General features: G+C 29.3%; 2 protein-coding genes across 2 annotated transcripts; both read right to left on the bottom strand.

Moving 5' to 3' along the window:
- Window positions 1-10,075: 10,075 nt before the first annotated feature.
- On the bottom strand, window positions 10,076-11,562 carry LOC130798203 (uncharacterized). The gene is made up of 4 exons (XM_057661092.1): window positions 10,994-11,562; window positions 10,682-10,920; window positions 10,359-10,627; window positions 10,076-10,315 (listed from the first exon to the last, which is right to left on the bottom strand). Exons 1-4 carry the CDS (start codon window positions 11,560-11,562, stop codon window positions 10,076-10,078), a joined length of 1,317 nt encoding a protein of 438 aa, XP_057517075.1.
- Window positions 11,563-12,331: 769 nt separating this feature from the next.
- LOC130798330 (myb-related protein 330-like) lies at window positions 12,332-16,435 on the bottom strand. Its single transcript, XM_057661266.1, has 3 exons — window positions 15,859-16,435; window positions 14,843-14,972; window positions 12,332-14,010 (listed from the first exon to the last, which is right to left on the bottom strand). The coding sequence occupies exons 1-3, from the start codon at window positions 15,989-15,991 to the stop codon at window positions 13,155-13,157; spliced, it is 1,119 nt and encodes a 372-aa protein (XP_057517249.1). The 5' UTR covers window positions 15,992-16,435; the 3' UTR covers window positions 12,332-13,154.
- Between the last annotated feature and the right edge of the window lie 257 nt (window positions 16,436-16,692).

The following is a 16,692-nucleotide window of genomic DNA, read 5'->3' as shown; positions in this document are numbered from 1 at the left end:
CCCATAAACAGTTAAAATTGCTTTCCAGCACGTAGAAAGAACAATGAGTTCAAGCTGTAATTATAATTGAATTCTATGCTCAAAATGTTGTTGCTTATGTGTGTTCTGCTCATTTTGTAAGTCACTACTCCTCTCTTTCTCCCTCTCCCTCTCTCTCTTTCTCACTCCATCACTAATGTGTATGTGATATGTTGTGTATTATTAGTCTGCTATGGGGAAAGATTTGCTGGTCATGATTTTTTGCCATAATCTTACTCTACTCTTTTCATATAGAGGTGGAATTTATGTGTCCTGTTGGTAACTCTACCTCTGTTTTTATGCAGGCACTTTTTTTCCACATTGGAATTTTCTCATCTGCAAAATTTTCTGCAACCGTCATCATACTAAGTTTTGAGGCAGTTGTGCTGTGTGGAGGAGCCTGCATTTATCATAAAGACAGATGTAAAAGGTTGTCAGCCTCAGGTACTCAGGTTTTCTCTTACTTCTTACGTATTGATTTACTATTTGTTTATCCAAGATTTTGATGAAGTATCAAGTAGTCTACATGAAGCTAGTGCCTTCTGATTTCTAAAGAAGGGTGCACTACTTTGGTGATGTTCATTGTTGAGGTTTTTCTTGATGCTTTTTTTTGTTTTTGAAGTTTGATACCTTTGATGCATGAATGGTAACAATAGATTTGATTCATGCTCAGTGAGGTTGTTGCGTGCAAAACAAGGAGGATGGCATATCTCTAGTTAAATCACAGTTTAATGTTTATTTAAACCTTGACCATGCTATTCCACTACTGTATGCCTCTAGCTTACAGGTTTCCTGCTAGCTTTTGTTTTTTGAGGGTGAGATTGGATCTTTTCTATAACCTCTGTCCTGCAGGCGAATATTCAAGACCTTATAAGCTTTTGCGCTCTAATGATACGATTTTCGTTGGTTGTGTGTTAAAACGAGTTATTTAATATTTTTTGATGCGAGTAAGCATCTGATAGTTCCCATCAGAGTGCAAAAGCAAGGCTGCATTGAATCAACTGAGTTGTAAAGCTTTTCATCTGCCGTACTGCTTCAGAAAGTTTTAAAACAAACGATATATCATGGCCTCGGCTGATATTTGGTGGTACGATGACATTATTGCATTCGTCACCGAAATTGCATTTTTGCATTATTGAACTCGAATGGATGGACAACTACTACGCTCTCGATGTTTACATGTCATGATAGGTAAAGTGTCCTGGTGAAATGCATCTTCTATTTCTTTTAAACAGGAAGGAAATAGAAGGCAAGTAAGCGATCATGTAGTATCGTTTGAGAAAATGGTAATGATTTTTGGTGATATATCTTTCTGTTCGCACCTACCTAATTTATCTTTTTGTAATTGCTTGTTGTCCATTCTTCTATTTGGAATCCTTTTGCTGGATGCTTTCTAGTTAGTTGTACTTGGTTTGCACATCAGATTTGCATTAAAAACATCCAACTTTTTTTCATGCAGGGTTGTTGAAGGGTGCCTTTGGCTGGAAGCTACTCTAAGAAGTGTTGACATGTGATAGCTTAGACAATAATAGATCAACCACTGCAGGCTTCTAATAATCCATTGTCCTTATGAAGTCTCGTTTCAGTAAAGTAAGGCCGTGATAATTTTTTTTTGTCTAAATCGACTTAGACAAAGTATTAAATTTGTTATATTACTCAAATTAAGATCTGTGCTTGATAGCGAGTTGTTATTTTAAGTTATTATTCCTCAGTCTTTTTAAATTTGTTATATTACACAAGTTAAAATAAGGATAAAGTGTAGTAAATTCAAAGGGTTAGAGGAAGTGAATCATACTATGTACTCCATCGAAACTTACACTATCTGTACAAAGTATTAAGTCAGAAAGCTTATTCAGAGCTCGATCATTCTTTTCTTTAAATTTTTTATTTTTATTTTTATTTTATTTTATTTTATTTTTTTTTTTTGCAATTACATGGAATGCATGCTGCAAGAAGTTGACAGTTCGGATGGTAGAATGGATTTTCAAGGAGTATGGAAAAACACGATTAGGCTGGTATATATGCAATTGTTGGATGCTTCTAATTTCATTTATTTTCTTTTAATCTTCATTAAGCATATTTCATCATCTTATTGGATGAGAATTTAGCCTCTTTGCCTTTACGTCTTAATTTGCCAATCCAGGACTTTTGTTTCTTGTCATCGACTTTTCGCTGTTGGATTCTTAACGCGTGACAACAATCTTAGAAGTCGAATTGAAAAGAACACATGGATGGTGCTGGATAAAAGGGATACAAATACAGTTCCATAGAACCCAATCAGTCATTCAACAGAGTAAGAACTAAAATCATGCCTATTTACTTAGGTTCCTGTCAGATTTGACCCTATAGTAAAAAATGACTCATTGAGTCATATGCGCTTATCATTTGTGTGATGGTGATTCAAGCATCATTTGGAAGACCACATTGTTTAGTAGAAGGGCAAGGTTGTGTACGCTAAGAGCATAGTCATTAGAGCTTTTGTTGCTTAGTTCTTGCAATGATGTGTGATGTATGTTTGCCAGAAAGTATGGTCCACTTTCTGTTAAAAAAGGTGATACTAGGTTGGTGGGGAAAAGAGCAGAGTTATTCTGGGCTAGTTTCTACTCCTTGGCAAGGAGTAGTTTTCAACAAAATTCATAGTAGACCCATCTAATTGGTTTTGGTGATTGTGACTTAAGGCTTTATTAGTTTATTATATTAATATTATTTAGTTTTAGTTACAACAATTAACATTGACTGTTGAAACACTTAGTTGTATATGAACTTCATTGGTAAAAATTTAACAGAATCATGTGGTTAAGGCTCAATGCTTTCCAGGCTTTCTGCTTCCCAAACTTTCTTTCAGTGTCCCGTTTTAATTTTTTTCAACTCAGTTTTGTTACTTCAGCTGTTAATATATGTCTGATTCCACGTGAATGATCATTAGAACTGATATATTAGTTCAAGTAGTCTATTATAGCCTGAAAATACTTCACAATGTGAGGAAGATTCCACATAATTAAAATATTGGGTTGTGTACTTACGTATAATGTTTGGTGGGTAATCCTCCTAATACCATATGATTTTGAAAAAAAAATTGACCTATGTAAGTCAACGTTTATTGCCCATGGGTTTGTGGGCCTAAGCCCATGGTGCCGTGTTAGTGTGTCCACACGAGTAGGCCATAGGGTAATTATATGATGAATTGTCACGGCCTAATATTATAATCTTTTGCGATTTAAGACTTAAGCATTATTGTTGTAGTTGTTAGTATATGATGAACATGACTGAACTGAGACTACATGAAGAATTGATTGGGGAGAATGAACCTTTGGACATCTATTACGATCCGCACTCCATGACTTATCTTCTCTTGTGCGCAAAACAATGACATTTAAAACAATTTTTTATTTGGTGAAAATAATTTTTTGAAATAGTTATGTTATTTTTTTATTGTTTCGTTTAATAATAAAAAAAATTTCTAGTTTGTATTTACCTATAACATATCCTGGGCTTGGTGACTTGACTTGATAACTTGTTGTAATAGATCATCTTTAAATAAAAAAAATATTTTTTTTTTTTAAAAAAAGAGCATGAAAACAGAAGAATTTAAATAGTAACCCTTATTCTTCACCACGACCCATCCCCAGTCGACTAAGCCCCTATCTCAGCCCTACCCTTCACCACCATCACCATCCTCATCGTGCCTCCATATCCAAATTGTATCCCTACAAACATCTCCCTCACCACCTCAACACCAACACTCTAGTGAACAACCCTAGGCCCACAAGCTCACATCTAGCAGATAGACTATTGGATTAGTAGACAAACGAATTTAAAATAATATTGTTTGCAATTTCTCACATGAAACAAATTTTCATGAAAAATATGTATTTTATTTTTTTTTTATTCTTATATAAGATATTCCTTACAAGTTGAAAAAAATATTTACTATACTTTTTTTTTCTTAAATTGTCTCTTTTAATTATTTTATGTCACAGCCTTTTCTGTTAAATAGTGTAAACTCTAAAGGGTGGAGAAAGTAACGACGATGAGCTGTCTTGGAAAGAATACAATAACGAGTTGGCATTGTCAACCACAAATGTATTGGTGTTGTTATTTTCCAAATAAATACAAGCTACGAAAGTTGCAACATCTTAGTTAGTTCATGATTAGAAGGTGTCCAAAGCATAATAATAATAATAATAATAATAATAATGGACCGTACCTTTGCAATAATTTTAGCTATGAGATGCATTCATGCATCTTTCTACGGTTTCTTCATTTGTGTATTCCACTTTCATCTCAAGTACACGTAAACAGAAAGATGAAGTTGTAAGTAGCTTATTTTTTTTTTTAAGAAAATTATCAATGTTATCTCTAATTTTTTGCACTTTATTTATGATACTTTTAGGTTTTTTCAATCAGATACCCTCGTGTTATTAAACATCTTAAAATCGTAACCTTTTTAATTTTTTTTTGTCAAAAATCATCCAAAATTGTTTTTTTTCTTTTTCTTTTATTTTTTTATGTTTTAAATTAAAAAATAAAAGAAAAAGAAAAAAAAGTTAACAAATTTGAACAATTTTAGACGGAAAAAATTAAAAAAAGGTTACACTTGTAAGAAGCTTAATAACACAAGAGTACTATTGATAATTAAAAAAATTTAGAGGTATCATTGACAAATATGAAAACTTAAGAATACTATTGATAATTTCATTTTTCTTCATTGTATCTCATTTCTTACTTGAAGTAAGTTCATTAATTTATCCAATAGAATTACAAGCAAAATCAATTAGGGGTATTACTAAATTTTCTTCTTAGAATTCCGGGTAAGTCTAATAGTTAAAGATTTTTCTTTCTCTCATAATTTAGAAGGGTTTTTCTTTCAAGTTAAATATGAGTTTTTTGTATACAAATGTGTTTGTCCATTTTTTAAGTAATAATAAACTATTGTTTTATTTTATTAATTTAAGTATCAATTTGTTCAATTAAATTAATTAAAAAAGAAAATACAACAAAATAATAGTAACAATATTTTTTAAGATGAATAATAACATTACTTAGTTATCTAAATTGAGTAATTATGAATGAAAAAAAATAAATCAAATAGTATCTACTAGCCTAAAATCTAAAATAAATAATTATCAAATAAGTAGTTATTATCAGGCTAATAAATCGTTATTAATTATGAAAAATTATGGACATAGATTATATGAAGATTAACATAAATTGTTAAAAATTTTATAATTTTGAATATTTAATTTAAAATCGAATATATATATATATATATATATATATATATATATATATATATATATATATATATATATATATATATATATATTTTGGGCCTTTAATATAATGGGCCCTAAACTATCATTCATGTTGCTCATGCAATAGCTAATACAACCTCCAAAAATAATAAATTCCTGTAAGTTACACGAGTCTTTTGCACTAGTTTTATATGTAGATGAATTAATCAATACGTATTTCTTTGTTTCATTTAAATCAAACTAAGTTTTTTTGATATATGAGTTTTTTTAAAAGAAATTAACAAATTAGATGGATAGAGAATATAGTAGCAGTTAGTCACGTAGAAATACATATCAAATTGTATGTTTTGTAAATTATTTGCCTCTTCTAGACATAAGTACGTATGGTAGAAGTATTTGTAAAGACAAGCAATAATCATAATGGGTTTCTAAATGAAGCAAACTTGTGGGTACACAAACCAAGCTGGAATTATAAATGGTTTTTGAAAAGAAAAAGTTAACTGAATTATTTTAATGAATTAGAGTCCAATATAACAACCATTTCACATCTTAAAATAAGGACAACGATTTTATTACATAAATATATTAGAGTGCAATTTTGAAAGAAAAAATTCATATTTTGCGGTAAAATATAAATTAAAGTATGGTACGGATAATATTTTTTATTATTAAATGCACAAATTAAATATCTTAATACAATGACTACTATTTATCTCTTATAAATAAATCAAATTGATTTGATTATTATGATATAGATATTTGCTATATTGATTTTTGTTGTAATATATGCATCAAATCTGAATATATATTTATGATAGAAAATATTTTGACATTTATTATGATTTCGCTTGATATTATTGAAAATGAATATCAATTAATTTATTGAAAATTTATCTTTTTTTTTTTTATCATTAAAGGTTTTAGTCGGAAAAGATAAATATATAGCAACGTATCACTGAAAATAACTTATATAGTAAATAATAGATTATAGAAGATTAAAGAAAATAAAATACTTCATATGGTAGGCACAATCATAGACCTTATTAGGTTAGTTTAACTCCTAAGTTCCATCCGTATACATAGAATGTATCTAACATTTTGAAGACATTAAGAATCTTAATTTAAAATTTAAAGATGATAATGAAAACTTTTGAATGATTAGATTTGAAAAAGATAAGCTTATTGTAAAGAATCATATAAAAATATAAAAGAAGAAATAAAGAATGAGCTTTAAAAAATTTATGTTTAAAAAGTCTAAAGGATACAAAGCTAATTCAATCAATTAATTTTTTTCTCACATAAGTCACCCAAAAAATGGGTCTACATTAAAGTTTTTTTAAAAAAAGGTTGATAGATAAAAATAACAAAATAACAAAATTTGTTTATCATGAATATTTATTCAAACTAGACTTTTAACTTCATTGAATTTTATGTATAGTATTAACCAGGAAACGTTGACAAATATAGCGAACCAAACTCTTCACACCAAACTAAGACTTTCTTACGTTATCCTTTTATCAAACACTCTTAAAATTTATCCGTGCAATTAATACGAATAATCTTTAAAATTAAAGGAAATATGTTAATTAATGACGACACACATTTCTATAAGTATATATATATATATATATATATATATATATATATATATATATATATATATATATATATATATATATATATATATATATATATATATATATATATATATATATATATATATATATATATATATATATAAGAAAATGATACACCAATACTCTATATCATCTAATGTTTGCTCTTAGGCTTAAAATAACATATCAGCATGAAAAACATTTTATGAGAAATATTTTTCGTAACAATATCTCCTAACTAGGAAGGAGGAAGTAATTGTGGGTATGTTCAGTTTAGCGTTTTAAGTAGTGTTTAGTGGTTTAATTTGAATTGAACGTTTTCTTATAAAAATATTAGTGTTCAACAAAGTAACGCGATTATAAAAGATGATTAGCGCTCGGTTGAGTAAATAGACAACTTATCGCTCCCTCAAAACTATCTTACCTACATACTTCCTCCGTTTCAATTTACTTGCAACGTTTGCTTTCACGCAGTCTAATGTAATAATTCAATCTTTAATATCTCTAATTGTGTATAATAAGAAATTATAAAAACTTTAATATTAATAATCATTGCAATGAGACGAATTAAACAAGATCTCACTTGAATATGTTTTAACCTATAGATTAAAAACTAATTACAAATTAAAAGTGATTAATAAATAGTATCATTTTTCTAATATTACTACTAATTTGAAACGAAAGAAGTATATCTTTTAATTTGTAAGAGAATGAATAAATAATAATTATAATAGTGTAAATAAAAGCAATTGAAAAAGAGGAAATAAAGTAATCACGGATTACACAAGCAAAAGACATGCCAGGTCAGAAATTCCATCGTATCCAAAGCATAAGTAAGCAGTAGACAAAAAATCAAAGTTTTAGCTAATCCCAGCTAGGCATCTATATACCAGTCCAAATTTACTTTTTATATGCACAAAATTGTTCAACCATTTCAACATATTTTCTGTTCTATTTTTTTTTCTTTCTATTTTTTCTATTTTTAAAATTTTTTTAAGCATGCGTATAAATATTGCAATAAATTTTGAATGTCAACTAATTTAATTTACTCTTAATGTTTTGATATCAAAACATTGAATATGAAATAATGGTATGGGACATTTTAATTTAGATTCAACATCATTCTTTATTTTTTTTATCAATATTGAAAATTTAAAATATATTTATTGTACCTCTTCTGAAAATATATAACTCGATCTTTTGAAGTATTAAAAGTTGATTATTCTCTTGTAATCACACGTATAAATTGTATTTATTGAAAATTAATAACTCAAATATGACCTATATTTGCTGCAAATAATTCAAATGGTTTCCTTATGATTAAATACAAGTCATATTAATACATAAATGTTAATGTGAATTAATTAATGGTTAAGCAATTACCGATATTGATCAAATGATTAGAAAAAGAAATGGAAACCCAGACAAGAGAAGAGAAAGCCACTTTCCATTTGAACTGTTTTACAACTTGTTTTAATTAATTTAGATGCTTAAGCAAAGCAAGTGAAGTACTAGCTACTTGTTATATCATTATCACCATTCAACAATGATTAAATACATTTTTGGACCACAAATTGCTCGTTACACATAATTTAGGAGCTAAGCTTAGATAATATGTACATATGGACCACATGAATAATCATTTTAGAAAGTATATTCTTATAATATCCATATACCTAAACCAACATATATATATTATATGGATATTAATTATAAAATAAAATAAACAATACGTATATTATTATTTAATTTTTCATTATTTTTATATACTCCCTCCGTTCTTTTAAGTTCTTCCACCTTACTATAACGGGTAATTTCATAAGTTCTTCCACTTTAAAATACTTTCTATTTTTAGAAAGTTTTTATCCCACTTTTACACCTTAAACAACCCCCCTTTTCTTTTAATATACCCGGAATCATCCGGATTCATTTATTGTGTTCTTGGGCGTTGGACTTTTCATTATTACACCTACTACCTTCCTATTCTTCCTCCTCTTCTTCAACGGTCATTTCTTTCTCTTCATGAACACCATCTTCATGGTTTTTCCCCCTGTTTGTTCTTCATTTTTAGTGTATTTTAACTGCATTAAAATGTAGATCGATTTATTCTCATCATTTTGAGATTTTTTTTGTTTGTTTTGGCAAAGTTTTGAAATTTAAAGCCCCCTGTTCTGGAATCCGCCATTATCTTCTTGTTGAATCTTTAAGTCTTTGCAATGGAAAACAACGAATCTAAGAGTGACTCCATAATTCCTTCATATCTTTATGACGGTCTATGCGATTATGGTGAGTTGTGTTCTTGTTCCCTCCATGGTCGTTCCCATTCTTACTCCAATGAAATTTTAAAGTGGTCAAAAAAAGATCTTGAGGAATATCAAAAGGTACTTGAAGATGATGCCACATCTGTGTATCATGAATCTCCACCAACTTCTCCTTTTGTTGAAAAGGAACCATCTCAATTATATCCATTAACTCCAACTAGTGTGAAAGAAGATGAAATCAATTTGGTTGTCCCTGACACTCCTGAAGATGTTATTGCTTCTAGGGCAAAATTGAACCCCAAAAAACGTACTTGATGATTGTAAGGTTGTTCTGATTTTTCGTTTGTTTTTTTTTTTAATTAAATTTGAAAACTTGGAGTTGGTTTTATGTGTTGTTGTTTGATGCTGGATTATGATGATCTTGTATTTATGTTTGATGTTTGTTTTTTCGTTTGTTTTTTATGTGTTATTGTTGTTGATATTGTGTTCTTTTGGTTTATTTGGGTTTTTTTCATTCTACTGTTGGTATTATGTTGCTGGTTTTAGGGTTGATGTTTGTTGCTGGTTTTATGTGTACAAGCCCCTGTGATGTCAAATTGTTGAACCTCTAAATTCTGAAAAATTTACTTTGATTAATTGGTTGAGTAGCATTTGGTAAACCAAAACCCATCACTTGATTTTTTAGCATGTTCAGTTACTTCATTTGTTGATGATCAATTATAATCTGAGAGGTTTCATAACTCTCTGAAGAATCAGGGGGCTTTTTTTCTGAAATTATGTAAAATAATGAAGTGACTAGCTAATCAAGAACATGCACATTAATCGTTAATATGGGTTGTGATTAACAAATTGTTGCTCCTAAGTTTTTAAAGCTACAATTTTAATGATGATTTGAACAAAATAAACTGAGGGGCTTTGATGTTTGTCATCTTTGAGTTTCTTCAACTGCCTGATCATAAGCTTCTTGAATGATCTCTGTTGTTTGTGCAACATCCTCATTTTCTGTTAATGCTTGTGTTTGTTGCTGATTCCTATTTGGGTTAAGAAAAGCTACAGCTTCTCTAACCAATTGTGTTGGAATTCTCACTTGAATCCTTAACCTGTCATTGTCTTCTTTAAACCTTCTTTTCAAAGTGTGGTTGTATGTAGTCATTACACCCCTTAACTTTTAGAATCTCATTTAAATGATGTTGTAATGAGATCCACACATTACTTAAGGTCTTTGGATATAGCTCTCTGAATGCATCCTCAACCGCTGTGATTAATTCTGTCATGTTTTTGGGCATCTTTTTATGCATAAGTGATTCTATGCTCCTAAAGAAACCCAAGTCTAGAATATTACAATCCGGACTATTTGGAGGTTGTTGAGTAAAAATGAAAGTTAAACCCCCTTGCCTATTGTGTTGTTGCCATATTGGATCATCGTTTGTGATATGAACCCTTGCATTATCTTGTTGAATAAAAATAATGGAAGGTCCTTCACTTGGTCATTTTCTTAGTATAGCCAGAATCAATTGTTGTATGAGCATACTCCTATAAACTTCTTGATTAACTGATTCAGTTGGTTTAATTTCTATTGAACCCCTTGGTCGATTCTTTGAATCTCTTGGTGCTACCACCCTATTGATAAAAGGGAAAATTCCAATTTTTCTATCAAACGTACATTGACCAAAACGATTCCATTTAGGCCTAGCAACGGCCCCTAAGAACATGGCCTTAGGTATGAACTTTGATGACTTCGCTGCCTTATATGGGACCTTTTCTTTTGTGCTAAATAAACACTTTGTGTTTTCTTCGTTAAATAAAACCACTTCTCGTCAATGTGAATATAATCGTACATTACTTTGTAAATCGGGTGTCTTTGAATGATGTCTTCTTGGATAAGGCATCGGTTAAAGCCGGGTGTAGTGGATTTGAATGAGCCTTTATCTCGCCTCTTTTTATCAACCTCCACACCGTTGTTGGTGCCAAATCTAAACATGTTGCAACATCTCTAATGCAAGTGCGTTCGCCAATGGGTCTAGACTCAAGTAAGTTTGGTGGTACGACCACTCTTTTTCTTCCACAATTTTTGTACTTAGATTCCACAATGTATGGTTTGTTTGCTTCCTTGGTTTGTATTGCTCGTTTCCATAAATCTCGGATGGTTCTATGTGTGCAGCCGTATTTCTTAGCTATACATTTGAATGTACCATGAGGAAGTAAGTCACTAACTTTTAGTGACAACATCTCTTGGAAAATAAGTTGCCTTAACTCATTCGTGACTTTTGGCTTATGCTGATTTTGTTGCTGTGGTCCTATTTCTTCCATTTTCTGTGGCTCTTCTTCTGATTCAGAACTAGACTCTGGAACGTATGAATTCGATCCAAAGTACCAAGCCCCCTGTTGCTCATCTTCACTTCCTGAAGCCATTGAAGGCTAATGATGCGATGATCTTTTTCACAAACTGTTTGGCTACTGTTTTCGAATATATATGAAGAATTGGTAAGCTGTTAAGAAAAGCTACTGATTTTTGGAAGATAATGTTGCTGATTTTTCCAGATTGTTTGGCTACTGATTTTTTCACAATCTGTTTGGCTACTGATTTTTCACAAACAACAGCCTTTATAGGCTAAACTGGAATTCATAAGGTCATTTTTTCAGATTATTTGATATAATTTCTGATTAGAGTACATGTAATTGTTGATCCATGTTAGTTTAATTTGACTAATGTATGTAATTTGCTGATCCATGATTGTAAATTTCTGATTCTTTTGGTTTTTGTATGGAGGGATTAAGTTCCCTTCCTTTTTTTTATTGTAGAGCTCCAAACTTTCCCAATTTGAAAAGTTGGTTAAATTACCTCTATTGTAAGGTTCTATTTCATTTTTAATTAATTTAATAAAATTAGTTCTTTTTTTGTTTTATTTATAATTATTTTCTCTCTCATACTTTCAATACAATCATTACTTCACACTACTATTTAATTAAAATAATACCCACTACAACCAAAGATTCTCTTTTTCTTAATATGTGTGAAAAACCAAAAGTGAAAGAATTTAAAAGAACTAAAGGAGTATAATACTCAGTTTTTAATAGACGTTGTTTTTCTGTATTGATATTTTTTATAATTATACTGAACATACTACAAAATTTATCAATCAATCTAAGACTTTTTATGCATTAAAAAATTAAAACGTTATTACAATATTTTTCTATTCATCATTTTCCAAGAAAAAGAATGCATTAAACAATCACAAATGAGAAAAACACCTTGACTAAGACTTCCTCACCATTAGAAGTCAAAATCAACAATTATCCACCAATTGACAAAGAAATAAGAAATTTAACTGAATAATCATTACCCCCAATCACCCCAAAAAATAGTAAAAATTCAAAGTAAAAAAAAACTTTAGTAGTAGTACATAATTTGTTTTCTTTTTTCCTATTCTATTAGTACTATAAATTCTCTTTCAAGAACTTCTAGTAGTAGAGTCCTTGTAAAGAGATAAATAACATTAGTAGCACACCAATTGAATGATGCGTTTTCCATCTTATGCATGCCAACCTGTTTATATATTGTCGAGGTTTTATCTTAAAACTAATTAATACACAATATATATGATAATAACTGAACCTGCTCTTGAAAATCATGTATTAGATAAATTATTCGTCTAGGAATTCTATTCATAGCTAGGAATTAGTGACTCACACTCCTACTACCAGACATGATAATAATGTCAAAGCCTTAATCTTTGACTATGTATAACTTTACTCGGCGAATCACTTTTTTCCGTGTGAGCTAGCATATACACTCCCCCTTCATCCAAAACCAGCAATATAATCCAAGGTGTAACCAAAAAGCTCATAAAATGACAAGACCACTTTAATTGTATCTTTCTCCGCACTAACTTATTTTCTTCTATAGTCTGTCTTTTTGAATTTGCTACTTTATACAAATTAAAACGATGACTTTCTGAATGTATCGTAGCAAAAATCAAAGAAACAGAGGGATTAACTAAAGTTCAAGATATTTGCTGCAAAAAATAATCAAAATTTCCTCCACTTGTTGTCACTAAATCTTCAGGCAATGAAAATGACTTAAGTTGTTGTTCATCCCATGAACTAGTTTGATCATGACTAAATTCTTCCATCTTGATCAACCCACCATAATTTACAGGAAACTGGAAATTTTCTGACTGACCATCCCAAGAAAATCTTCCATTATTATTACTAATAGAACTAGTAATAATAATATTAGAAGTATTATTATTGGAATTACTGCTACTAGAACATTCTTTTCCTTCATTGAATATCAAAGATTCTGAACCCAAATTTTCTTTCTCCAAATTACCATTAAAATTGGTACATACTGGCAGCTGAATGTCCATGTATTGATGTAATTGTGATGCATCAATCATTGGTCTTAAAAGACTTAAATAACTCTGAGATGTCCCTACAAATGTAGATGCAGGTTGTTGTAATAAACTGCTGAAAACTGAAGCATTCGAGTTGCTTAATTCTGATGTGTTGTGTGGACTCCAATCATTTGAGATTAAAGCTGATGCTCTGACATTGTTGTTATTGATAGGAAATAAAGTTTCGATTTTAATGTTTCGCGTAATTTTGTCGTTTTCAGTCGCGCTTTTGAAGCTATTGTCGTTATTGTTGTTATTGTTGACATTGTTGTTGTTATTGGTGCTGGTGTTGGTGTTGGTGTTGGTGTTAGTGGTGTTTTTGGGTTGGGGTTTAGATGATAGAGGTTGATGAGTTTGTGGATCAATTCCTTGCTTTATTAGCTTCTTTTTGAGGCAAGAATTCCAGAAGTTTTTGATTTCATTATCTGTTCTTCCTGGTAATTGTGATGCTATTTGTGCCCACCTAAATAATATGATGAAATTTACAATAAGTTAACAAGTTAAAGTCAGTGTGATTGATTAAAAATAGGGTGTTACTATAAATTAACAAGTCAAATAAAGAGTGGGGCGGAGATACCCTTTCTAGAAGATGGGTCTCGTTTCCATACAAATGCAAATTGAGTAAGGGTGAAAAATCCTTATTTGGGTTGTATATAGTTTTGTTCTAGTGAATGAAAGAATTTTAATTGCCAAAAAAAATTATACCGTAATAGTTTATTTTCTGATTCTATATAATTCTACTCTAAAAATTACTACTAATAATAATATGTTATAAAGAAAAATGCCAATACGAATAAAAAAAAATTTTAAAAGTATATATTTATACAAAATTGCCAACCTATACAAAAGAAAAAGGTAAAGGCTACTATTATACATTTTGACTATGCTATTCCAAATGTCCAAAATTAATTATGAGTATCTCAAAAGCCTAAGAAAACTAAAATATCGATTTAATATAATAATCAAATGTGTAGAATATATGTCTACTAACCAATTCAAATCAAAAACTTGCTTGAGTTATAGTTGAAATTTGGATATATGTTATATATTTTATTATGATCTATTACATAAAATGCAAATTATTTAATAAAAAAATAAAGCTTATATTTATAGGTGTAAAATATCAAGTTATATAGTACTTTATGACGCTAACAAAATGAAATATGCTATATATTCTATCATGAATTAGGAGTAATTAATAATTTTAGTTGTTTAAGAATATTTTAAATGGAGAAAAGGAATTGTACATAAATAAATAACATAGAAAGAAAGAGATTAAAAAAAGGGGTAAATACCTATTTCCAAGAATTTGGTGAAGATTAATAATAAGGTCTTCTTCAACTTGAGAAAACATTCCTCTCTTAAGATCTGGTCTTAAGTAATTAATCCATCTCAACCTACAACTCTTACCACACCTTTGCAAACCTGCATATTCAATGCAATATCATAATAATAATAATAATAATAATAATAATAATAATAATAATAATAATAATAATAATAATAATAATAAGAAGAAGAATTGAAACAAACTCAAAGCTTCATTGATTAGCATGTATATTATACTTAATAGCACAATATCAATAACGTCAAATAATTCCGTAAATGAACATGTATATCATACTCAAAAAATTTTCTCCAATATATTTAAAGATATACTTCCAATTCATAGTTCTTTGGTTACAATTAATATGAATTATATGAAAATGATTTTGATTTACGATAGCATATAATATTTGCTATAAAGGCTCAATCATAAACAACTTTATTCTTATAGAATGCTATACATCTAATCACTACAAACTCCATAAATAGGACGGGTGATGAAAATTAAAAGGTTCTTATCTTCTATAAAATTTGACTTGGATTTAACTCGTAAAAAAAAAACTAAAACAACCAAAAATTTATAAAAATTTAATATAATAGATGTAATCACATAATTGATAGAGAATAAACATATTATGGGGTTCTAATCAATCACCGTAATATCAAAATATATTTTATACTCTATAATTATAACTGTTTATGTTACTTCGGCATCTAATAACATGTAATGTGATCAATTCAACAAAATTTTAATTAAATTGGTGGCTGAAGCACAATAATATCTAATATTATGATACACTCTATATTGGTGTCACTGTCAGCACAAATGCCTTTGAGCTAAAAGTGGTAGAAAATACAATATATGCCCTTCTCATAAATTCGAATTCCATAAAGCTAAAAGAAATTAAAATAAAAAAAGGAAAATAAAAGAAGCAAAAGAAGATGAAGAAGAAATTAATGATATAGTAGGAACAAAAAAAAGTACCAGCAAGTTTAGGGACAGAACTCCAACAACCGACGCCAAAACGAGTAATGTGATTAAAAAGCTTCTCATCTTCTTCGGGAGACCATAATCCTTTCTTCAACTTTTGTTTTACACAACAAGAATGCCGTCCCATTCTTCTACTTTTTTTTTTTTTTTATAAAAAAAAAATATTTTTTTACTTTTTAATAATTAATAATTACTTCTATAATAATATTTGAAACCAGACTAGCAATACTCGATCACCTGGCTGGTTTTATGATACTGAGCTTGTAGGAGAGGTCAGACACATGACAAGTGTTATGGATTTATATATATATATATATATATATATATATATATACTATCATTACTCACCACTATTAATGGAAATAATAAAGCTGAAAAAACAGATTTATAAAATGTAAAAGGGAGAATTAAATAATAATCATACTTAGAATTCAAGTTATTAAGGGTATGTATGAAGAAAGCTTGAGGACTGATCAGGAGAGAGAAACAAGAGAGAAGGAAGAATAAACAAGGATGGTGAAGTAATAAAGTGGGTTTTACGCAAGTAATGCTGCCTTTTTATTTGTTTCAACGAATGGATCATGGATTGGGTTTTAAGAAATCTATTATATCATGTCAAAAAATTAACTCAATTAAAAAATTAATAATGTCTTACGGTACCCAAGTGGAATTCGGAGTATACAAGCTGGCTCAAAATTAAAGAGTTTCATGTATTATAGTAATAAGGTAAAGGATATGTTAGATAAAGTTTTTTTTATCTTTTTTAAGATTATTCTTCAGCGTACAACTTAATTTGTTACATTATTTTTTTTGGATGACTTTAATAAT

This window comes from Amaranthus tricolor, chromosome 13 (genome assembly GCF_026212465.1).
Source record: "Amaranthus tricolor cultivar Red isolate AtriRed21 chromosome 13, ASM2621246v1, whole genome shotgun sequence".
Lineage (NCBI taxonomy): Eukaryota > Viridiplantae > Streptophyta > Magnoliopsida > Caryophyllales > Amaranthaceae > Amaranthus > Amaranthus tricolor.
Note: the sequence above shows the minus strand (reverse complement) of the source record. Positions and strands in the feature narration are given on the sequence as shown.